The sequence below is a fragment of the Fringilla coelebs genome (genome assembly GCF_963513975.1).
Source record: "Fringilla coelebs genome assembly, chromosome: 4".
NCBI lineage: Eukaryota > Metazoa > Chordata > Aves > Passeriformes > Fringillidae > Fringilla > Fringilla coelebs.
This window is the reverse complement of record NC_140032.1, coordinates 4,171,935-4,197,675: the sequence shown is the minus strand read 5'-3', so window position 1 is coordinate 4,197,675 and position 25,741 is coordinate 4,171,935. Positions and strand designations below refer to the sequence as shown.

General features: G+C 39.2%; 1 protein-coding gene across 3 annotated transcripts in view; it reads right to left on the bottom strand.

The window, feature by feature from the left end:
* The window catches only part of CTNNA2 (catenin alpha 2), a gene marked incomplete at both ends in the record, with an annotated part of 408,624 nt that overhangs the window by 90,863 nt on the left and 292,020 nt on the right, over positions 1-25,741 (bottom strand). For all 3 annotated transcript variants that reach the window (XM_084204871.1, XM_084204872.1, XM_084204873.1), the window contains 2 exons: positions 7,904-8,056; positions 25,307-25,387. In XM_084204871.1, coding sequence (XP_084060997.1) covers positions 7,904-8,056; positions 25,307-25,387 — 234 coding nt within the window. The remainder of the gene's footprint in view (positions 1-7,903; positions 8,057-25,306; positions 25,388-25,741) is intronic.

Sequence of the window (25,741 nt, the reverse complement as noted above, 5' to 3'; positions counted from 1 at the left end):
CTTAATTTATGCAATCACTTCATTACCAGAAGTACCAAGTGCTCTTGATTGCATTATTAACAAGTTATAAATCACAGAGACTGGGGTGTGATCAGATTGTATGGGATTGTAGGCATAAATGGATACTAGAGTTTGTAGGAGTCCTGTTATTTTGGGAAAATATGAATCACACAGCATAGAGCATGATCAGACTGAAGTGAGTCCCCTGCTCAGAGGGTGTTATTCACTGGAAAAATATTTTTTAAATATTAGTGATTTAAAAGGGAGTAATTTGATTTTATCTATTTTAAAGAGGCCTAAAAGAAGCATGGTTAAAAATCAATTATTAAAAAAAAAAAATCAGGTAACTGGAAAATACTGTGAAATTATTACAAAGTAAGGAGATAACCAGGTATTTCTCATGAAAATAATTAATAAAGAACACAAAAATGTGAAGGGATTACAGAAAAAATGTGAAGAAGTGGCTGCATTACACTTTTGTTGATAGGAAGTCCTCCAGCACTTTTTTTCCAACAAGTAAAACCACATGGTAAGTCATTTGTTAATGAATAGTGACCTCTAGGAAATCAGATAACAGAACCAGCCCAGAACTGGCTTTATGTTAACAGTCCCAAAGCTAAAAATGCTTTCAAGCTGGCATGGGGGATTCTGCAGCAATTTCCCAGTTAGTATTTTTTCAAAATTAATTTTTAATCTTGTACTCTCCTGGGAAGGAAGAAAACCATCATCATTACCCACAAGTTGCTAACTTCATGTAGCATCTCATTCTTATTTACATTACAGAAATATCTGTGAACAAATAAAATTATCCTTCAAACCTCTGGGTGTTGCTGTGAAATCTATGAGTGCAGCAGTCAAAGAAAAAAAGGACAAATGAATAGAAAAGGGTTATTCAAGAGAATGGTAATAGCCTCACTGCCTCGGGTGGGCTTAGTCAGGTGTTCCTGGGTAGGAAGAAATTTTGGGGACAGAGTTAATTGCCAAAGTAGCCATGAGATAAGGAAGCTCCTCCCCCTTCCAGCCATCCTGGATTCCTTGGTTTCACTGGAAATCTGCCAAGGGCAGATGTTGAGGGATCAGCATCTGCTGTACACAAGTTCTCCATGTCCAGTTGTTTGATTTCCCCTCTATTTCTGTGTCAGCAATGCAGCTTAGAGATCACAGGCTCTGCAACTGCTCCCGTGCCAAGCCTTGGAGATGGAGCCTCACATCCTGAAGGCAGCGCTGGCTTTTGGACAAAACCAGGCTTGACCATGACTATTTACCTCCTTTAAAACTCACTGAGTATTTACCTCCTCTAATAGCCTACCTTCTTCAGAAAAGGAACACCAGAGGCTCTAAAAGTCAAAAGCTGTTTCTGTGCCTCACCTTGTCCAAGGCATTTTGATTCCATTTCAGCATTAATTGAGACACCAGAAGATGAAGCTGGAATGAATCCCAGTGGAGCACCAAAACTCAGTGGTTCAAGTCAGTAAAAGAAGCAGGATAAAGAGTTCACCTGTGACACTGCATCATCAGAAAGTTTCATCCTGAAAGAATCTCAGCTCATTTTGCCTCAAAGAAGGACAAACATGTAAGATCTGGCTGCAGGAAGGACTCAGGAACTTCACTCAGAGAGTCCAAACTTCTCATTGTCTCACTGCAAATAAGTGGGCTGGTGGCTTTAGCTATGTCAGTACACTCCTGATGTTTACTAGGAATTAGGAACATCTGCTGCACACACAGGGAAGAAAGATCTGGGATAGAAATTAAAACTGAGCAGATGAAACACTAGGACACAAAGGTAGCTCACAGCTTTAATTTCAAATAAAATCTCTCAACTTGAATGAAGAGGTTGAATTAAACTAATCTATGACCTTCTCAACACTCCTTGATTAAAAGCAAGGATTACCACTTGCTAAATTGTACTTCTTATCAAGCTTAAATGTCAGCTAAAAGAAAAATGCAGAGTAAAAGCTGATGAGTCTGTAAGAGTAAGCCCAGGGATGTACACATTTTTCAGGTTGCAAGCTGGATGCAGAAGCTATGACAGAATATTGACACTTTTTCTCCATCATCAGAAGCCAACAGCTAGGTGTGTACTCTGATGAAGCAGCAGTGTGCACTTAAACAAAAAAAACAATAGGACATGTCAAGTATGTGTGAAAATATCAGCAGGATCAGTCTTTGTTCCTTGAACTGAAGTTGCAGAAATAAATGAGCCAATTTTTTTGCTTAGGCTTCTTCCTCTGGGTTCTGTCTGTCTTAAATTAAAATCTGTCAGTTCATGAATTTATACAATATTTACAAAGGCACAAAGAAAACACTGTCACCAATTCCTTATGAAGGCCAGCAGTGCCTCCTGGCAGGAGCTGAAGTGCCACAGGTGAACTCCCAGCACTGCATCGACCCCAGGTGCACTGCAGAGTTACACAGATGACCTCCACTCCCTAGGAGAGAGTCTAGCTTTGCATTTCTTATGAAGCAAATACTCTCTGTGGTTTTCTGAGAGCTATCTCTGGAAAGAAAAAATACTGGTTTGGATATTAGTTCTGTTAGTGCTGATGTAAATTGAGATTACATCCATTGCTGACCACCAGAGTAAAATCTTCTTTCACAGTTTTGCTCCTTTTCTCTCATTACCAAATGAGCTAAGCAGGGGTCACTGAGCAGGCCCAGCTGCTTGTTTTGTGTGCTGTGCTTACTGACAGTGGGTTTTTCCTCCCCTCCTGTCTTCAGCATGCAAACCTGTTTCCACATTTCTGATGGGAAAGATTCCAATCAGTCTGAATTAGGGAGCTCCAAATAATAAAGTTCTTAGAAAATGAAAGGTAGCCTGCATTGTGTCTCATAAAGAAGTTCAAACTCTTTTCTTCTTCTTTTTCTTTTTTTGTAAAATTAAAAAAAACCCTAAGTCCCTAACTGCCCCAAAGTAACCCCATTATCCTCTTCAAAGTGGCAATTACATGGAGAAAATTAATAAAGGCTCCTGCAAACTTAATGCACAGAGACACTATAAACCAAAACCAGGTTCTTTCAGATTTCATCTGCCACAAATTACCACCCAGCCTTATGATATTATTGATGTGCTTTCACTATATCCACTTTAAATCACCATAAACCATCGCCTAACTCAGTTCTTCCACTGGTCAGATGTTCTTACAAAACAACCTTGATTATTTGTCATGTCTCCAGAAATCTTTTAATTTTTTATCAGGTGAAACAGATCCATGTGGGCTCCACAAAATTCTTCCTAAAAATCAATTAAAGCAAAAATGATAAGGGACTTCTGAAAAGTTGATTTTTAAGTGCTTTAAATATGGTGCTTCATCAGTTCATACTGGAGAAGAAAACACCGCTTCATTCAGGTTTTGTTGGAAATAAGAATAATGCAACTGAGTTTAACTCTTGTAAATGTTCACTGACCACCAAAATGGTGAAGCATTTCCATAAAAGCATTAAAACTCCTCAAAGTGAAACAACTAGTAGAAGTCTCTTGGATTTATACCCATCCTTTTGAGAATGGAAAGTCTGATCCAATGCACTATAATTTGAATTCCAACTGAACAGCCTGCTACCATGGCTCTTAAGAATTTACTGGATGCTGAATTTCATTTACCAGGAAAACCTGTTAGATTTAATAATTTAATATTTCAAGAAACAGTCCAGGGGACCAATAGTTAAACCAAAGAACCTTTAGTAAACAGAACAATGAAAATTAATTAGCTTCCATATAGTGCTTTGATAGATGCATTGAATAAATCTGGGCTGATTTATCAGTCAGGTGCCTTTGTGTGGTAGAATTATCTGTCATTAACCTTATGCTGTTAATGAAGGTGCTTGGATAGAGAAGTTAAATGACTTCCCAAGGTCACATCTAAAGTTGGCATTACAACTCAGGCATTTACTTTCAGTCATTGGAGATAATTTCTTAAAAAACATAAAGGGATTCATGAATGTAAAGATCATGACCTGGAAAGGCACCATCATTTCTCTAACCTCAGTTTCAGAAGGCTGGAAAAAAATTGAGAAATGGCTGTGAAAAAACATTGCAAGGAAAAGAATTACCCATACAAGCCTGAACTGGTACCATCTAAATTCTGTTTTATTATATTATGCTTTACCCCCAGAATCTGTCTGACAATTTGATTTATTTTGTATGATTTACATTATAGTTAAGTGACACCTCAGTCTGTGTTTCCAACAAAACCCATAGACAAATCTAGTTGTCAGTGAATGTCTCGAAAAATGACAATCCATCTTTGTTGTTATTAATATTATGGTAAAAGGTAGGGAAGGGAAAATATTATATAATGAAAATGGCTTTTGAAAGAAGATTTAAATATTCTGCAATATGGACTATAAAAGAAACTTAACCTCCTTAAGGCTCAAGCTGACAAAATATATTTTTAAAATGTATTGGCTATGCAGAGAAAATTCTGCCATTTGTATTCAACAAATATCAAGAAGTGCAATTTTTTTTTCCCTCAGGATGGAAAAATGCAGGTTTCACGTAAAGAAATATTAAAGCATGTATTATTTTTTCCTGACCTTTTGACAGCCTGTCTATTGAGCTTGGTAGGACATCCAAGAAATTTAGATTCAGATTTCAAAATTAATGATTAATACTACAGACTTTTCACAGTATTGAACTGGCAGTGCCAAATTCCTCTACCATGAGCAAGTGCAACTCCACGCATTTCAGCAGAGCTGTGTTTGCATATCTTAGCAAGCAATTCTGGCCCCATGCCTGAGAAAGCATCTTACATTTCATAGTCACTTGATTATGGCTCATCTTTAAACCACACTTTACTATTTGCAAGATACTTGACCCACAAAACCAGAGAAGTCCATCTGCTAAGATTCCATTGTGCATCAGTAAGTAAAAATGATGAAAGTATTTGAAGTGCAAAATCTAGTGTAAGATAGAGATAAATATATTCCAAATACGTATTTGCTTCTGCAGACTGATGAACTTGAAATCTGAGGTTAAAAATTTCAGTTGCACTAGAAATTCATTTCTTCAAGATGCTTTTTACCTGAACCAGAAATAGTTCTTACTACTAAAAGGGCAAGGTCCACCTAAAAGAACCCATCCTTGGAAAAAAGTAAGAATACATCCACAAGCCAGTACCAGCTGTTACAGATATATAGGGTTTAATTAAGAATATGCTTCTAACAGTCTGGAACGACCTAAATGGAATAAAAATATTAGGTATTAGCCCTGAGACATCTATTGATACCAAAATTGTTGGGTTTTGGTGGGATACAACTTAACCACGTGTCAAAAATCGTTAACCAACCTCCAGTTTGGTCTGAAATACAAATAAAATATAATGTTTGCCTTGTAAAACCAAGACTGAATAATTGAAATGGCATTTGCTTTGGTTTCATAGAATCACTGAATGCCCTGGGTTGGAAGGGACTTTAAAGTCCATCCAGTGTCACCCTCTGCCAAGTACAGGGACACCTTCCACTATCCCAGGTTGCTCCAAGCCCTGTCCAGCCTGGCCTTGGACACTTCCAGGGATAGGACACCTTTTCTGGGGTCATCAGTGTCTCACCAGGCTCACAGTAAAGAATTTCCTCCTAACAATAAACCTAAATTCTCCCCCTGACAGTTTAACAGCATTTCAGTTCTTTCTTCTTCCCATTAAAGTTGTGGGTTTTTTCTGGCAGGGAGTTTTTGGCTTTTTTTTTTTTTTTTTTTTTTTTTTACTACACCCCTAAAAGGTATTTTTCCTCCTTTTATGCCATTACCTCTTATGATATTTTTAAAATATCTACTTAGCTATTTTTAACTTTTTTAATAATGCTATTAGACCTGTCATTGCAACACTTTTCTGCAAATCTGTGGAGGATGTGACTGCTATAACACTAACCCCACATATGTTCACTGCATAGAAGCCTACAACTCCACTGCCACTATAATATAACTATGAAAAACATTGTGGAGGGGTTTTCCATTTGTTTGGAGTTTATTTTTCCTCTCTTTATACACCTACCAGCTATTTCCTTTTTCATTGCCACAGCTCCAGTCACAAGGAGGCAGCAATAAATCTTTGCATATACACAGGGGCTGGGAGGGAATGTTGCTGACAGCCCTGTGATCCTCTTGCAGACAACAGCAATAATCAGCATTATACTGAAATTTCAGACCACCAAGATGTTCCTTTAGGCACCTACAAGTTAAGTACTTTAGCAAACACCTGATTTCCAGAGCAGAATGAGGTACCTTGGCTCCTTGTTTGGTACATGGCAAGAATGAGATGCTCCAGAACATTTGAAAACACACATCTGCTGTAAAAAACCATCCAGACACTTATTTTATCCGGGAATTATCCATATTTTGTCAATATTAACCAAGGAACCCTTACTCTTTGCCTCAGCTCAGGCTCTACAGAATTAGGATGAGTCCTGTTTTAACAGGATATTCAGATGCGTAGCTCAGTACCTGTCAGATCAGCAGTTCCCTAATTGATTTCTCTTTGCTAAATAGCACATTGTGTGACAAGAAAATGTGTTGCAGAGGGGCTACAAAGCCTTCAAAACATTGCTACTGCAGAAAAATGCCACACAATGTTATGGAGAAAATCACTGAGTTATATTTGTCTTTAAAAACACAAGCACTTTTCATAGTTCTTGGCCTGTTGGAAGGCAAACCAAAATGATTATCATAATTTTATTAGATGTCCATTCCATGGGTGTCCAAGGTTTCAATCATTATATTTAAAACTCCTCATGGCAGAATAAAGCGATTTCAATATCATTCCTGAAGACTTGGAATTATTACTAGTTGACTTTACAGGGTGTCTCTTCAGAAAGAGAAGGTACTATAATCAGAAGGTAATATAATCAGAACTGCAGATTTTTCAAGACCATGTTCTTAAGTCTGTGCCTTCTCTGTAAGGTCCTTTCCCCTGTTTCACTTCAGACTGACAAATAATTAAGTCTAGAGCAGTCCTTGGCCAGGACCAGATTGTGAAGCACTGATTTGGCTTTTTACTTAATAGACATTCAGCTCAGTTGTACTGTTAGTGAAGCTGAACTGAAATTTAATTCTTGTTGCTCGTGCCTTTTGACAAACTGCTGCAAACACCATTTCTAACATGCTCAATTGCTTTCAGGAACCACTAAAACACAGCACGTTCCTCTGCCCGTCATCAAACATTTCTGGGCCATCACTGGCATAAAGTTGACCAAAACTCCTGAAACAAACCTCTAACGTTTCACCAAGTCTATAACTTTTCCTGCCTCCCCTGGAGGTGCCAGATGGAAATCTGGGTGTGTCAATAATTTCACTTACTGTCAGAACCCAGGACATCCATCTGGCTGTCCTGGATGGCTCAAGCCTCTGCCAGGGGGCTCAGAGATCCTGGCACAGAGCCCAAGACCGCTGTGCCTTTGATATTGACCCATAGAAAAAAAATACCAACCTTATATGAAGAATTGCAAAGCACAAAAGTTTAAACAGAATGATAGTTAGTTTGTCACAAGGTGAAAAGTAGAATTTTGGAGTTTTTTGAATGGGGGCTCGAAGAAGATAAAGGAATTTGGGTGTGTTTTGTCTTTCTTTCTCCTTCTTCCTAGCCTCCATCTTCTAAGTGATGGTGGCAGTTTTAGATTCGTTTAAAGTAGGAACAAACTGTCTAACATAAGTGATAGGTATTGAGAAAATATTGTAAACAATATATACACAGTTTTTATATAAAAAACAACACCACCTCTGAAGGCAATCGGAGTACCCCAACCCGACCTGCCAGACAAACCTCGGCAGGTCAGAGAAAAAACATTAGAGATAACAGAAAAATAAACAACCTTGGACACCAAAACAAAAAAATCCTAACTCCTTCTTTAGCTGGGAAAAAAAACCTCTCTGACACATCTCGAGGTCAGCCAAAACCACAAAGACAGAGGAACTCACCTCCACTAACTTGTTGGCGTGTTCGCGGAAGACCTGAGCGTATTCCTTCACCTCCTTCTCGTTGCCGCTTTTGGCGGCCTCGATGAGAACCAGCAGTGGGACGTTGGTCTCCAGGAACGAATCTGAGATGTGATCCATCACTGCCTTCCGGAGCTGTGACAAAGGACAGCAGAGCAGTCAATAAAGGACATTTATCCGCACACCTTCCCACTGTTCCTATTGAAGCACTGATGTGTGGCGTCTCGCAGCTTTATATGGGAATTTGGATTTTTTTTTGCTTTCTTTTCTTCAATATTTGCAGCAAGAAAAATTAAAAACTTGAGGGCCCAGGCTCTGCAAAGCCCTCCTGGGATTTGTGCTGACATACACCTAATCCTACTGGCCTGAATGGATCTGTACAGAATGATGGTGATAACTCATGTAAGACACAGCAAATTGATGAGAATTGAAAGCTCCACAGTACTTGAAAAAACAGTTCAGCTCACTAAAAAGCCAAATATGGATTAAGGAGCTTAACTCCAAGCAACCATTAAAAAATATTAGCCTGAATATTTCTAAGCCCTCTCTAATTCCTCCAGTGAATAGTATTCCATGCAATAATTAATATTTTGTGTAGCAGATGCCTTGTGCTTTGTATTCCCATTTGAATAGCTCCAAGAAGTATAAACAGAAAACCTTTTTAGCATTTTCCAGGCAGATTAGAAAACATATTCCAATTTACTCTAAAGGAAGAAAGAAACACCTTACAAGTTACTGAAGATTTAACACCTGTTGGTCCATATAAACATCTATTTGAAACAATATTACTGTAAAAATGATGTCACTAAACTCTTTTTCCACCTTGCTAATGACCACTAATTAATGTCAAACTTCTCCAAAATTTGAAAGACAGCCAGAAAGATGACTGAAATCTTAAATAATTCTTCCTGGAAGCTTAATTGCTCTGTGGGACTGTGGATCAGAAACATCTTGATTATGTTTTCTCCAGCTTTTGGGTTGTTAAGAATGAAAAACTGTGGACTCAAAGAGAAGCTAGGAGCTATTCAGCCTGGAGCATTGGGTACCCATTAGTCTCCTTAAATCATGCATTTTTAGTTAGATGAAGCATCCAGAGAGGTAATTTTCTCTATTCTGAGCCCAGACAAGAAAGCTTTAGCTAGACAAGGTGCCATCAAAACACCCAATCACACTGAAAACTGGCCTATTGTCAGACATTGAAAATACACAATCCAAGATGCATTTGCTGTTTGATGACAGCAATTCTCAGCTCTATTTGAATAAGGAGAAAGCCAACTTTGAATATTTTCCTTCATTCCCTGAGTGTGCAGCAAAAACAAGCAAAGCAAAATAGCATATATGTGCTTGTAGGAGGTATTCATTTTATGTCCATCACAACTGAAGCAGTCAACATATTAGGCAGTTCTCAATTCTCCTTAAAAATTAATTCTACTCAGATTCAACCTGGAAAGTTTTTTTTTTTCCACTTTCAAAATGATTAAAGGCACTCAGAATAGCTAACTCAGTAACACATACAAACAGGGGGAGGAAAGAAGACAAAAAGAAGAAAAGAATCATCTATCAGAGCCCTGCCAACAGTTTGGAAGCTGGTGTGTGTTTGCTACCACCTATTACATTTCCATCTTGTACTCTTTATTTTTTTCTCCCATCAATCTGCTGCTATCCACTTGCTGACTCTCATTCTATTCTTAAATTAAAAGCTCTTTCAGACCCAGCTTTGGGTCTATTTGCACAGCTTCTCACAATGGGACCCCGATCCATGAATAGTTTTCATAGGTACCATCTCAATATGAATAACAATATTGTTCCAAATACATCAAAACATTGCAAGAAAAAGAAGAAATATGTTCTAAGATGCTCAGTGTCAGAGAACAGTGCAGCAGCACAGCACCCTGCATTCTGTGGTTGATAGATTTCCAGTCAGTATTAATGAAAAAAAATTAACCTAAGAATTCAGACACACGTTGGGATTCTTGGGGTTGCTGTGTGAAGGACAACAGGAGATGGACTCTGTGATCCTTGTGGGTCCCTTCCAACTCAGGATATTCTATGATTCCCTATTAAATCAGTAGTTTCACCTATAGCCAGGATTAAGGGAGAAATACTGCCAGAAAAGGTACATCATAAATTTGCCTAATTCTCCTCTGCAGACATCCATTTCCCAGGGTTTGCTGGCAGACTCCAGATCAGGTGCCCGATTTGTGTACCCACAGTTAGACTCTGATGCCCATTGTATCAGAAAAGGCCAAATGGTAGCACTTCCAAAGGAACACACCAAGCTTTTAACGGTCCCACATGGCTTCCAGCTCATTCTCAGTGAAAGATCCTTAAAAAATTCCACTTGCTCAAGTTGAGGATGTGCCAGTGAAAACCTACTGTCCACTGCACTAAAAACCCCTACTTTAAATGCTAAATGAGCACCAACACCTTCCTGTTTGTGTCCTGCCATAAGGAGGGATCTGTTCCAAAGGCTTGTATTTATTCAATGAACAAGAATTCAATTTTTAATCCAAGGTAATGTGCTGTTATGGATCAGGTTATAACAATATGCCCCATGGAATTGTAACAGCAGTCTCAGGATGTTCAAGTAAGCAGCTTATTTTCATCAGTGTTAAATATCTTCAGCCTACAGCCACATACCAGAAATCAATAAAAAGGACAGCAAGAGCATCAGCTAACCAGCAATTTGGGGTTTACCATAGTAAATATACAGTAGAGCTCTTTCTGAATCAAGAGGAATGAATAAAATGGATATCTCGTTTCTAATGGTAACTGTGTGTTGTACTCTGAGGTTCATAATTGCAGCAGCTGAAAAAAAAGCATCTGAATTCCGACTGTCACAGGTTTAATAAATACAAAATTAATACATTCTATTTTTCTTTTGCTGTGTTAATCATAGATGTCAGTAGAATATTTCTGGCCCCTCTTGTAAACAGGCACTATAATTTCTTCAGGAATTTGTTATCTGAGTTTTAGGATGTCCTTGCATTGAAGTTGAAAGGTAGAGTTAAAGGGTTTTATGCGCACAGGAGACCACAAATTTTGCCATCCTTCACCACCAGCTGTAAAGAATGACTTGACAAAATCATTTGTTAAATGTGACAGCAGTATGAAGGCAAGACATTCATCCAAGAGCTCAAATGGATACACGACAAGGCAATATTAATGGCACAAGACAAGACATTTAAAAGTACTGGCTCACCATTACCAGTCTATTTGATCCAATTAGGGCTATTCATCAAGGTAAATAACTACTGGGAAAGCAATCTTGTGTGTTCCTGTGCATACTGCAACAAAGTCCAGTCTAAGTGATGGCTTGTGCACCCAGAGATTTCAGTTTCATCCAGGTAATGTCAGTTCAGAAGGGAATGGGAGAAGGTTGTGACTTGAATCTGAAAGCAGCAAAAGCCTGTCATGTTTTATTCCAAAGCCAGCACCAGGGCTTTCCTTGTGCACCTGTATTAATAAATGCCTTTGCAATGCCTTAATTTATGCTGAGTTCTGATGTAAATATTTTGACACACACTATTGCTCATAAGACAACGCTTTAGGTTTTTTCCCCCCACAGGATTTTTAATTTAGAGATGAATTCAAAGCATGAATTTCACCACGTGGAACTTCATTTATTAGAGGAGGAAGCATGTTAAATTAAGGTCTTGCTTAATTCATTTTGTCAGAGAGAAAACTTTATTAATGTACATAAAGCTAACAGATTAATAAATTTACCACACCACCAAAAAATATAGAAGGAAAACATCGAGACCTGAAAATATTTTTGAAAGCATGAATGGTGCGCAGGCAGATTTTATGCCTTTCCAGTTCAGTCAATTTCATCAGTTTATGGTGCACAGTCAAGTTGCTGTTTTTGATAGCATCATGCTCTACTGTTCTAAGCACTATTTAGGGCAGTTTTATCATTGTCAGTTCACAGCCATAATTGAGCTCAAAGAGGTTAAATGCCCACCAAAACGATGTTTTCCATGGCTATATAACAACTTTAGAACCAAAATGTCTCAGTGCTACTTACAGTCTAGTAGAGAATTAAATGTCTAATCCTGCCACTGGAAGGTAAAGCCACAGCAGGAGATTAATGACTCCAACAGATTGTTAAACTTTATAAAGCCTGGCAGTGCAGAGCTGCCTGTAACAAAAGTTTACCAAGGAGCACCTTATTCACCATTTTCCATTTAACGGGTGTTGCAACCCAGCTCCAGTTTGCACCTGCAGAGAGCTCCCAAACAGACATTAATTCAGTTGAAAGGGATGAAAATAAAGCCTTCTCCACTGCAGTTAAGGTGTGTCACCTCCAATATGCTGTGAAATTGAGTTCTGGAGAATAAGGCAGTGACCATTAGAAGCTGCTGCAGTTTGGTGCTAAAGAGAAAGTCTCAGTCAATTCTGCAGACTGTGTCACACAGGATGTGACCAAGGAATGGTAACTTGGGGGATGGGGACAGCAACATCACCAGTTATGTCTTGGCAGAGTAAACAGCAAAGAAACTGATATTGAGAACATGTATCACACTTGGACACTCAAACTACAGGTCTATGGAAAAGATTTAGAAAGTAAGATTCGAGCCAAAGATAAATCAGGAAGAAATGCTGTTACAAAGGCAGGCAATTCTTACTAGAATCATGAAATGGACTGGATTTTAAAGATCATCCAGTTCCTACCTCTCTGCCATGGGCAGGGACACCTCCCACCATCCCAGGGTGCTCCAAGCCCCATCCAGCCTGGCCTTGGACACTGCCAGGGATCCAGGGGCAGCCACAGCTTCTCTGGGCACCCTGTGCCAGAGCCCCCTCACCCTCACAGGGAAGGATTTCTTCCTAAAATCTAATCTAAACCTGCTCTCTTTCAGTGTGAACTTCTTAATCTATTTTCCATGTGTGAGTTTTCATCTCTCTACAGAGAAGCAGCCATAATCAGGAAAAGATTTGGGGTGAATTTGCTCACAGAAAGCAAGTTGAAGTGACAATTTTTGACCAAAAATTTGGAAGAGTATAAGAAACACACCCAAAGAACATTCCTCCTACTCACAGGCCACTAAAAAGGATTCTCAAAATGGTTCATGGCCCAAAGCATGGAAGAACCCAGCTACCAAGTGCTAAGGTACTTAATCCCCATTGATTTAAATTTGTTTGTTTGTTGTTGCTGGGGTTTTTTTGAGGGCCTAATGTGGGTGGTTTATCAGAAAAATTTTCAAATTGATACTGCCTTTTCAAAAAAATTTGTCAGCAAGGGCAAGCCTCAGGCTTGCTAGCAATATTAGTGCAGTTACATAAAAGCAGAGAAAAAAATTAAATGTTTGGGAGAATGATAACCACATACCCCCCAAACATGTCAGGATTATCAGGATATGAACTCTGTCTTTCATGTCTGGATAGAACAATAAAGACCCAACTCCAATGGAAGTGCTGGGATTCTATTAAATATTTATTATTTCTAAAAATAAATAATTATACAGGGAATTAACAGGTAAAAGACAGTACAGAGATTCCTATCAAATATGTGGGAAAAACCAGAAATACAGGTAGGAGGAACTGAGCAGACAGTGAAAAGCATGAGGGAAGTCAAAATAACCCAGAAGTGAAAAGACAGTGATTAACTTTTGCATTCTGTATGACCTGAGAGGGTAGAATTGTGATAAAGTGAATGTGGGAGGATGAAATTGCAGAACAGCAAATTGCATGTAGGAACAAAGAAGGGGAAAAAAACCCCAAACTATAGGTTATCCCAGCAGAGAAAAAAGGGATAAGACTTTGAAAAATAACCTTCTGAAAACTGAAGAAGATTGTAAAGTGTCAAAAATGTCACCAAAACAGCATACCTAAAGAGTCTGATGCAAAAGAGGTGGGACAAAGAAGAGGATAATGAGGAAGAATAGAGATAATGGATTAAAAATGCAGTTATTAAACTAAGAACCACAATCTACTGTGTAGCTTCATTTACTGTCTCAGGCCCTGTTGAAATGATACTTAAATCGAGATTTGGAGCTTTATGGTTTTTTAAAATCAAATACAGCAAATCAATGAAAGGGAAAAAGCTGGTTTGGGGAGATGAAATAGCTATTTGGTCAAGATGGGAAGGAAATTTTCTACCAGAACTTGTAATGAAGTTATCCTCACTGTGAGCAGTCAGATCCAATAAGCCTTACAGGTTTAACACAATAAATGTCACACGTGTCACACCTGCAGTCCCACCTAACCCAGCTGCATGAACAGCCTGGAACAGTAAATATTGCCTTCAGCTTCTCCAAGACCTAGAGAGGCTGAGCCCAGTGGAAGCTGATGACAGCTCTTGGGTAGACCTGTCTGTTGAAGTGCCAGACAATGGCTGAAGCAAGATTAAAAATTGATCGTGCGCTGCAAAAATGGATTTCCCATCATCCTGTCCAAGAGTCACTCAAAGTCACCAGTGGATCCTGCCCTATGGACAGAGATGATTGATATCTGATACTATCAATTATCACCCATGCCTTTCAAAAAGTCCTTACAGCAGTGAAATCAGTCTGGGGTTTGTTCTTGGGTTTTTTTCCTCTTTTTTCTCATTTCACTTATATTTTGTTTTCTTCTCCTTTGCAGTAATTTTTACACAGTAAGAATTGCAAACAAACCTTTTGTATCTGGTTGCTTAATTACAAGCAGAACATAACATAAAAGATATTTCATAACACTTAGAAATACAGTTAGTGAACAAAATTAATGTCAATTAAGAAACAAAGGTAATATTGAAATCCCATTTGGCAATTAAACTCCATGTACTTTGCCACTGCTCATAAAGCCATTAGGAAGATGGAATTAGAGAAGTCTTTGGAAAAGGATGATGTTTTCCTCCATGTTTATAGTGCTCCCTACCCCATGCTACTGCACCAACATTTGAAGCTCTTGTTATGAATCCAAACTTCTTGTTATGAATCCAAACTTCTACAAGTGCCTTTAGCTGATGTGACTACAGGTCATTCTCAAGATGATACTACAGAACAGTGAAAGCTTCTTTATGTAAGACTATCATCAACAGAAATCACTTGAAATACATTTCTGGTGGTTTTTTTTCTTTTTTTTTTTTTTTTGGTCTAGTTTGTGGATATTTTTATTTATAACGTAGCAACATTACATACTTCCATTGAGCTTCTCCCACAGTTACAGTGTTTTTTATCAAAAAATTTTTTTAAAAACTCCATACTCATTCCTCTGCAGTGATTAGAGGTAGGCATCTTCTAAACACAAAGATTTGTTGGAATATCTGAGGTTTTATGAGGGCTCAGTATTTGAAGAATAATATACAAACTGTGTGCAGTAATCTCTTCCAATGCAATAGAGCTGTCACTGAGTTCTGCCTCCTAATTCTTCTCAAGGCACTTTGAAAGGCCAAAACTCTGCTCACTTAAAGTGACTTCAGTTAAAAAAAGAAAAAAAAAATTAAATCAAGTCCCTATTTCAAAAAGCAAAAGCAGACATGGTCACTACACCAAGGCTTTTGCCAGAAAAAAAAAAATAATCCATCATGAATATTATGTTGCAGCTCAAAATTTCCTTGTTTGATGAAACTGTTACACACTGCAGCCTTACCCAAAACTACCTGATATGGGCATGGTTTCCTGAAATATGGCACCATATGTGCATCAGTAAATATTATGTGTAGAGTAAATTAAACCAAGCCTTATAATTAGGCAGTAAGGAAATTACTGCAGACCTGAAAGAGTAAATCAGCAGTATTAAAGCACTCTCCATTTCCTCTGGAGCACTTCAGAGCACCATAAAAACCTCAATGTCACAGTGATAAACACCTAGAAGTGCATTTTGAGGGAGACAAAGACATGTGCATTCAAAGAAGTTCAAATCAAAATCCTTATTGAATGTAAATCAAATAACAGTGCATTTTCCTTAATGCTTTAGGTCTGATGTTTGAAAATTTTACCAGAAGTCCTTTCCTGAAGTAATACACCAGTTTTTCCTACCAAATGGGAGCAGACAAAAAGTGGAAGTATTGATCACCATGCCAGGGGCTCACAGCTCTTACAGACCACGTTGGTGATGTTCAGTGTCCCTAATCCTGGGGCCATAAATTCAGTGGAAGCTGGAAGAGCAGAGGACTTAATGAAGTGGGGCATTGCTACCTCTGCCTTCTAAACCAGCATCACACCAGAGTCCAAACACCTTTGTACCTTGAAAACAACTACAAATCTAGAAAAGAACTACACACAGTGCAGTGCACCCCTATTAAATGAATACAAGGCATAAACATGTAGCCCTGGCACAGAAATAAATCGATATTAGCATTTGATAGACTGCTTTTGGGAAGCCAGCTTCCACATTTCCATATCCAAGAGCACTGGAGTCACTGCAGGTGAAAATCAAACCCATTAAGCAACAAGGAAAAAGTGCTGAGTTTCTCACAAGCAAGAGCTGGTGCCACAGGTGGCCTTAGGTTCAAAGAGGTTTAGATTAATTTGTGGCTGGCTCCCTTTAAAAAATGCCAGCATTTTTTTCAAAATGTATTTTCATGCAACAGAATGGGGCAATCTCAGCAATAACACTGCACTTCCCCTTGGAAACAGCCAAAACCTCCTCCCTGGTTAGTACAGCACAGACTCCTGTGGCTCATCTAAGTGTGACCTTGCTTCAACTCTGCCTTTGCAAAAGAAATCTTAATAAACATTCCTGCCAGACTAAACTCTGAAGTTACAACCTCCTTGGACATTCTGCTACTACTTCACACTTGCATGGAATTTTGCATCTTCAGAGTACTGCATCAACACTTAAAAACTCTCACAGTGTTATGTGAGCTCAGGAAGGTCTGTGACTATTTCATTCTCAGTTTTCTTCCCTTATTTAAATAATAAATATCTTGAATTAAAAAAAAAAAATCCTCCTTCAGGATTTATAACCTTACCTAATGTCCTTTTGTTTGCAACAAAGGGCACCTCAGAGAAAGGGAACACAGTTCCCCAGCCCCCCAGAAATGCACGGATTGCTGCACTATTGACTGGCTCTGTGGACAGCTGGAAAGCCAAAGCACTCCTCACACAAACCTGCCTTTAGGGTGCCTCAATTAGAAATCAGAGTGTTCATGGCTCCCAATGTATAAAGAGTTTTTACAAGACACATCCAGAGATGAACTCTCCAGTGACTGTCAGGGAGGCTGAAGGAAAACCACTTCTTTCTATCACCCCCTGATTTCTAACTGACAGCAGCTGGTGTGAATGTTCAGAGTTCTCTCTTTCTCTTCCCCCTGTCCCCTCAGTATGAGTTTTTTATTTCTTTGGGTGTGCTCTTCATTGTCTTTGGGAAGCTGAAAGGAGTTTGTTACTTAATGTATATTAAGTCTGATTAGAATTGGGTTTACTGTTTTCCACTAAAGATTAGAATTGGTTTCACTGTTTTCCACTGAAGATTTTGTTTTGCTTTTTGAGCCCTTATGCTTCCCTTGGGCTTATATCTTAATATTCCAATGCTGTGAATCTCCTAATGCTGGTACAACACAGAACACCTCAACCGAGGCAGCTCCACCTTCAGAAGCAACTTTATTTCTGAGGTTCAGATAACTCTTCCAAAACTGGACAGTAAGTCTTGCTTATCCTCACAGAGCACAGTAAAGAGAGGATAAACAAAAAAATTAAGTCATTCAATCATGATTTAGAGCACCAAGATTTAATTTCTAGGTGCTGCTGGCCCTCTCTACAGTTCATCTGGTCTGGGTGTGAGCAGCTTTGCTGCAATACCAGGATGATAAGATTTCCTCTTTTGGAGGAAGGCCTGTGTTTTCCTCAAAGAATTTACATTCTGTAAAGAGGCAACCTATGCATATCTTTGAGTAGAGAGATTTAAGCCCACAGACTGAAAACTTATATAAATCATAATATAATTGACATTGTATGGGTTAGTTGTGATAAAATCTATTCCAACAGAAGGCATTCTTTCAGTTTTAGGTGTCCCACCAGTCTAATTCCATGAGTTAATATTCATGCTTTTTATTCTAACAGTCCTTCTAGAGTCTACACCAATTTTTGGCAGGCTTCAAAGTGCTAAACTTTTTTTTTTTTATCCTAAATAGCATTCATAAACAGCAATACAACTTAATCTACGTGGAAGTGAGTAACAGAAAGAGCAAACTGAGACACTGCTGCTCAAGGAACTGAGAGATGATAAATAAGCCTGAGAACATGCTGAAGCCTGGGATCTAGTTCATACTGGTGTAACCCATATTAAACATAGGACAGCAAATTGCAAGTCCTTTCAGAGACCTGTGAAGTTGACAAAAGCTGAGTATGATCAAGATGTTGTCCCCAAGGTCTTTGTTTTACCAAATTTATACAAAGAAATTACAGGAGGTATTTGTCTCATCAAACTTTAGGCTTTTGCAAGCTTGACTTGCAGCCTAATGCAGCTACTAAAACAGTGCTATCAAGGATTTAATGATCATTGAGGGTGCCTTCAAACTCAGGATATTCTGTGACTAAAAGATAATATAATAATCATAGATTGAAGGGAGGGATGTGAGAGAATATGGTTGATAACAGGCTGATCAAAATCATGCCCAGAGTCCACCAAGTGTCTTACAAAGGAATTTGCAAGAGCCCATCTTAGCACAGGGAAATGTAAATGACTGATCAAATATAGATAAGGGTCATGTGAAAGGATGTACTTACTGCATTATACATAAAGAATTCATTAGAGGTATAAAAAGGGCAAATATGATCTGGATTTTATTTTTTTTTTTAATTTGGCTTCTGCAGAGTGTTTACCTGGTAAAAAGACACCACAGCACAGTCATTATTAATTTTAATTCATTCCTAAATGGCCAGATCTGATCCTGAGTACCCCAAAGTGTGTCCCCATTCCTAGGACACTGACAGTGGCTGTTGGGAAAAGCAGACACTGAAAAGGAGCAAACAAAGTCCTAACCCATCAGAAAAAGGGAGAACTCACCTAAACCAATGCAGGAATCTTGGAAAAACCTCTCTTACAGCTTTCAGCCTACCAAGGAGCTCTCATTAAATCACCAGTAACAAGGACAAACCCAGATACACCCAAAAGCCATTTTTGAGAAATCATATAGGAAAACAAGCTCTGTGCCACTGTGGAAATCACATAAAGGGTATTTTTGTGACTAGTAACCTGCTGTGGTTATACAATACCAATGTTAGTGCAGTTGCAGATAGCAGAGGAGAGCAGAACCATACTCTGGGCTTTACATTCTGGACTGGTGTTCTGAGGGAATGATGCTCATCACAAAAAATCTGCCCTTTTCTTCAAACATATATTAATCAGTTGGCCAATTTTAAAACCATCTGACAGAGAGAAAAGGTCTTAAGGATGGTGAATAGCTGGAGTTTGATGGAAAATTGTCTGGGTAGGAAAGAGTAATCCAAATCAGTGTTTTGTGGAGGGAAATTTGTTTTGTGAAGTCAGAAGCTGGCTGGCTGTGCAAACCCAGGGCACTGGGAATATTTCTGTGTTTGCTCTGGGTGCCCTGACCCCCAGGGCAGCACTGACTCTGACCCTCATTCATGGAGAAAGTTTCCCAGACTTCAAGATAGACTGGAATCCACAAAAATGTGAAATAGATTGTAGAGAGCAGTGTGGGTGTGTCACTTAGGTGGGAAATGTAGGTTTTGGGATTTTTGTGTGTTGTGGATGGCAGCAAGATGGAAGGCACAGGGTGTCATCCTGGGTTTCTTCTTCATTCTGTTGCTTCTTACTTCTTCTCCATGGGTCTGGGTGGCATTTTGTAATTGGGCAGAAAAGTCCCCATTGTGGCTCTGTGGGGTCAGTTATTGGGTTAAAAGGGAAAATAATCCAGGTGTCAGTTCTTAATTGCATAGTTCAGTCTTAAAAGACCTTGCAACAAGAGCTTGTTGGCCATTTCGTGCCTTCTAATGAAAAGCTGCTGAACTCACAGCAGTGAGACTGTGTCACTGATAAGAAATAATAAACACCTGAGTGTGAGCATGAACTGCTGTCTCAAGTGCCTTCAATGCAGACCCAGAGAAACCAACAGCTGGTACCCCCACAGCTGGACAGAGTACCCACACAGGTACCAGCTGGGCAGGAGCCAAAACCAGCCCATCACTCTCTGCATTTCACCTGGAGCAACAAATCAGCCTCAGATAATGAGGAATGAGCAGGGAGAAAGATGGGGGTGAGAAGGTGAAAGGAAACATGAGAATCCAGGACCTGAGATCATTGCTGTAGAGAGCCCTAAACAGACAGAACAATGCTAGAGAAAGCAGAATTTCATTCATTCAGCTGCTCACAATTTTGGTTTTCAGTCCTGTGTCTACACAACATGGATTTCTCAGAGGTTTGTAGGATGCTGTCTGGAAAAGACAATCTGAGAAAAGGACATTTTTGATAAAAAGAAGTGCTGAAGTGGAATGTTTTGCCTCAGACAGTGATGTGAAAAATTCTTTTCTCCATATTCAAAATCACCACCTTAGCTACTACCTGTATGTAGCTACTAAGAGAATGTTGATGTTATTCTGCTTTTTGTGTACCTGTCCAAAAACTTGAGCTGGATTTTACCCAACAACACAAAAAAGGCCACAAAACTATAATCAGGTGGCAAAAAAAAAATGCATCTTTGATACTGCACACAGAAACTTAGACATTGAAAAGTAAGATTAATTTCTATTAGGCATCCATTCCATTAAAGTGAAAGCCCAGAACGTCAGACTAAATGTTCAGAAGTATTTGTCAAAATGCAATTGGTAATGCAGATATTTCAGGACTTTCTACTGCACAGTTCCTACTAATATATATATATGTTTTAATGAAATTTTGTTGTCTAAAACTGCAAGGAAAAGCAGAAATCCAACATTTTAAAAAAATACAGTACTTTTTATTTTTTTATTTTTTCTACTTTCAGATGGAATATGAGAATTTAAAACCTAGCAAAATTCTTTGAAACAAAGGAAAATCTCCTTGGCTATTGTAAAAACAAGGGTTTAATTTTTAATATTTTTTAATATGTAAATATTTGTATTTTCAATGCTAGACTAAAAATAAATTCATAACTTTCAAAATGAAAACTGGAAAATACTGGGAAAAATCCATGCTAGACTTTTCAAAGCTCTCAGGCTTCTGCAAAAAAAAAAAAAAAAAGATTAAATTTCTGGATAATTTCTGGACATTTTCCAATTTTTAAGAAAATGATAATTTTCTGTGGAGAATTTATTTCATGCAGTATTTCTAAGCAGCTTTAGTAATAACACAAACCTCAGTCTGTAGGAGTTTGATGAATTCTCCTTAACAGCTGTATGAGACTATAATTTCCAGTATAAACTGAGAATTGGTGGTGAAAAAGAAATTTTATTTCTGTCCAATTCCTTCCACTTGGAGGCACAGGAAGCCTTAAATGGGCAAAAATGGAATAATCCAGGCAGCTGCACAGATGGGTGGCATTTAAGGCTAAAGAAATGGTTTTGGTTATTCCACCTGGAGTGGCTCCTGCAGAATGAAGCAGCTCAGCTGTCAGGGGTGGCAGCAGGGCCAGCAGGTGGGACAGCAGTGGTGGGGACAGAACAGCAGCTGCTGTCTGAGCTGTGCCTCCAGGGCTGGGAGCAAACCCTCTGCTGTGCCCTTCCTGCCTCTCTCAGCATCACCCCAGAGCTGCAAGGCTCGAATGTCAGGAGTGCCTGCTGCTTTGGGGTTACCTGCAGCATTTGAACTCCTGGGTTGGTGTTTCTCTTTCCTCCTATGGAGAAAAACTAACAAAAGGATTGGAAAAAGCATTGGAATTCCAAAAGGATTCCAAAAGCATTGGAATTCCAAAAGGATTCCAAAAGCATTGGAATCAACCAGCACCTGCTGCTGGCCTGGCTTGCTGTACCACATGCCTTTGTTACCTTTTGGGTTTTGTCTTTTTTATTTTTTTTAACTACAGGCTTGCATACCAGCAGGAAAAAGAGACCCCCAATTCTGCCAATTGGCATAACTTTTTATCAGATCCAGTGCTTTCTTCAGCTTGTTCAAAATGAAAGGCTGATTCAGCCTGGGGAAGAGAAGGCTTCCAGATCTTCTAGCACCTTCCAGTGCCTAAAGGCTCTTCAAGAGAGCTGGACAGGGACTTTTGGAAAGGGCATGGAGTGACAGGACAGCAGGAATGGCTTTACTCTGCCAGAATCACAGAAATTTTCGGGTTGGAAGGCACCTCTGGAGATCATGCACTCCAACAACCTGCCAAGGCAGTGTCACCTGGAGCAGGTGACACAGGAATGTGTCCAGGTGGGTTTGGAATGTCTCCAGAGAGGGAGACTCCAGGGCCTCCCTGGGCAGCTGCTCCAGTGCTCTGACACCCTCAACATAAAGAAATTCTTCCTCATGTTGAGGTGCAACTTCTTTTGTTTTAGTTTGTGGCCTTTAGTCCCTGTCTTGTCACTGGGCACTACTAAAAGAAGTCTGGCACCATCCTGTGACCCCTGCCTCAAAAATACTTATATGGATTGATGAGATCCCTCTTCTCTTTTCCAGACTGAACAAGCCCAACTTCTACAGTATCTCATCTTAAGGGGGATGCTCCAGCCCCTTCATCATCTTTGTGGCCTCTGCTGGACCTTCTCCAGTAGCTCCTTGTTTAAATTGCACTGAGGAGCCTGGGTTAGATTTTAGGAAGAAATTCTTCCGTGTGAGGATGGTGAGGTCCTGGCAGAGGGTGCCCAGAGCAGCTGTGGCTGCCCCTGGATCCCTGGAAGTGTCCAAGGCCAGGTTGGACAGGGCTTGGAGCAACCTGAGAGAGTGGAATGTGCCCCTGCACAGGGCAGGGTGTTGGATAGAGATGGGATTAGGGTCCCTTCCAACCCAACCACGCTGTGATTTCATGTAAATCCAGTAGGGAATGGCAGCAGTAAGCCATGGGCTGGTGAGGTGTGTCAGCTTCCAAGAACCTGCTCAGTCTGACTTAGCTTGGTGTTCTTACTGGCAGTTTATAGCAAGACATATAATTAGATCTCCATAGTCATTTCCCAATTCCCAGGAGAGTTTAAATGTAAGTTTAAAAGATGTAATTCCATCAGAATATTGAAGTGACTGTGAATTGTGAGGCAGAATTTTAGCACCGTGTGTTCCATCCACAATCAGTTCCCATGTCTACCTGTTATGCAGATAATGAAATCAAATCTCCCAAATAAAGAGCTAAGTGACCTGGGGAGAAAATGAAAATCAGTCTTAGATGGGTGAATACTGAAGACCTGCAAGGGAGCCTGACTACCAATTGGGAAAAAAAAAATCTATTTATCTATATTTGTATTTTTCATTACCAAAACACCTCTTGTAGGTTATCTAGTTTTATGGTGTTAACATTAGACATCCAAAGTCTGAAAAAGCAAGCTTTAAAAGGGATTCATTAAGACAAAAGGCATGAGGATATTCAGAGTTGGTTGTCTCTGTGATGATTTTGCCCAGAATAGAAAGACTGAAATAGTGGGACACTAACCTCCACTGCAGCTCATTTCCTCTGAATCTCCAAGCCTCTCTCCCCAGCCATCAAACCAAGCCCTCTGTGACACCCTCACATTCTGGCATTTAGCAGGACTGCACAGGCAGCTCTGTGCACAGGCACAACTGCAGATTATGTTCATGTGATGAAGCAGAGCATTGATCATGATTCTGAAGGATCATGATTTACAGTCAGAATGCACATTGTTGAAAGCAGACTCCATCTTCCTCTATGTTTGTGCAAAACCCAGCACAATTATGATTTAATCTTGATTAGTTTACCAGCAACTGCCACAATTTAATAAACATACCTACGTGATTATCTTCCATAAATACCAGAAACTGTATCAAAAGCTTCATCTCCTAGCAGGAAAATACAATATCTGTGCTTCACTTTACCCACATTCAGAATTCCAACCTCTCTGAGGCTGAACATTCCAGGAGGGTGAATGCACATGAGAAGCACACAGCTTATTAAGACAGGTGCCATTTTTATATCACGTTTCAGAGTAAATTTGGCTTTAGGGATGAGTAATTCAGGCAACTGCTGAGAGCCTCACACAGAACTCACTCATGTGTTAGTCTGCTACTTCCTTGAAGCAGTGAGAACAGAGGTGGGAGGCAACACATGGTCCCAGCTCCACTGCAGAGCTGAGGATCCCACAAATTTGGAGGTCAGAGCTGCAGAGATCTCTCTTCTGTCATTAGCTGAGCAGCAGATGTGATGCCAGGCTTTATATAGGAGACTCAGTGATTCATATTGTCTGTAGGTCCACTGCAATGGGTTTGTTATTTGGCAAAATAAGCTCTGAGATGATCTTCAAGCATGTCTGCTAAAGGTTAAGAAGGAAGAGCTGAAATGAGCTGAGTTTTAGCAGAGCAGAGCACTGATTTCAAAATGCCTACAGGGGCCACTCTCTCCAAAATTATCGTGCTGCAAACAGGTACCTGGAGATACATTTAAATCTTTACTTGGTTTGGCAGCTTTCTGGATTTGGGATCATTTTCACAGAGGCCGGGTAGAATTTTCATTACTATTATTATTATTATTATTATTATTATTATTATTATTATTATTATTATTATTAAATTTTTACAAAAAAATTCAGAACTGGGATCATCTCAAAGGGAGAAGAAATTCCTAAAAAGAGGCAATCTGTCCTGCCTTAATTTGAAGGTGTAAAGAGAAACCTCTCCCTTTTGGTTCCCAATCTCCTTTCACTTTTTTTCCATGTTAAGTTTTTGAATTACCCATTCTTTCTTATCACAAAACACAATGATAAATGTAATAGAAGAAAGCCAAAATGAATGGTTTAAGCTAGATTTTGCAGTTATTCATAAAATCATAGGATAGCTTGGGCTAGAAGGGGCATTTGAAGGACATCTGGTTCATTTCCCTGTGCCATGGGCAGGGCCATCCTCAATGAGATCAAGTTCCTCAGACACATCCAATCTGGCCTTGAGTGTTTACAGGGATGGGACATCCACCTCTCTGGAAAAACTGTTCTTTATTATGACTTTCTGCATCTTCACAGGATCTTTATTTAATACAGTACCTCAGAAGTTCTCTTTAAATATATTTTACTCTTACAATTTTTCATATTCTGCTCATCTTTCCTGTTAATCCAGTGAAAGTATTGGAATAAAACACAAATAAGCACATATGCCAGTGTTTTTATGACTGGGGTTTTTGAGCTGCCAAGGCAGGGAAGGTCTGGACAATCTGCCTCCCCACCCACATGAAAAGACCACTGGGGGTTGCACTTGGAATGCATTTCTTTCTCCCTTTTTTTTTTTTTGTCACAGGAAATGTTGCTACTTTCCTTAATGTCATGTGCAATGTAGGGCCATATTTAAATGAGGACACCAATTCTTTACACCAGCCTGAGGTTGGAAAGCAATGATTTCCTTGGAAAATCAGGAAACATTATCAAAAGCATGGCTCACCTGTCTCCGAAGGTCTCGTGTTTTCTTGGTCATCTTGTCAATGGCAATGTTGAGTGGGTCTCCCTTCTCCTTCCTTCCAGTCTGTAAAATACACAAAATTTTAGAGTTAGAGAAAAATCCTCTAGGCAATATAAACTTAAAAAATAAAAAAAAGTAAGGATTCATCAAAGGAAATTATTGCAGCTTTTTTGTTTGCTACCATCAGGTTGTTATTTCCAAAGTAATGTTTTTAACATGTTTATGTGCAGGAGGCACAGAAGATTATTTTAGAACAATCCTAAAGTGATAAGAACAAAGATTAAGGTGACTCACCGGAGAGTTCAGAACTTTTCCACCAATAAATTATGTGCATATATTATAGCTAATACTCAAAAAAATCTGGCAAGACCTTTCACTATAAAATGAATATTAAGAGTTTCTAATCTCCATCCTGCC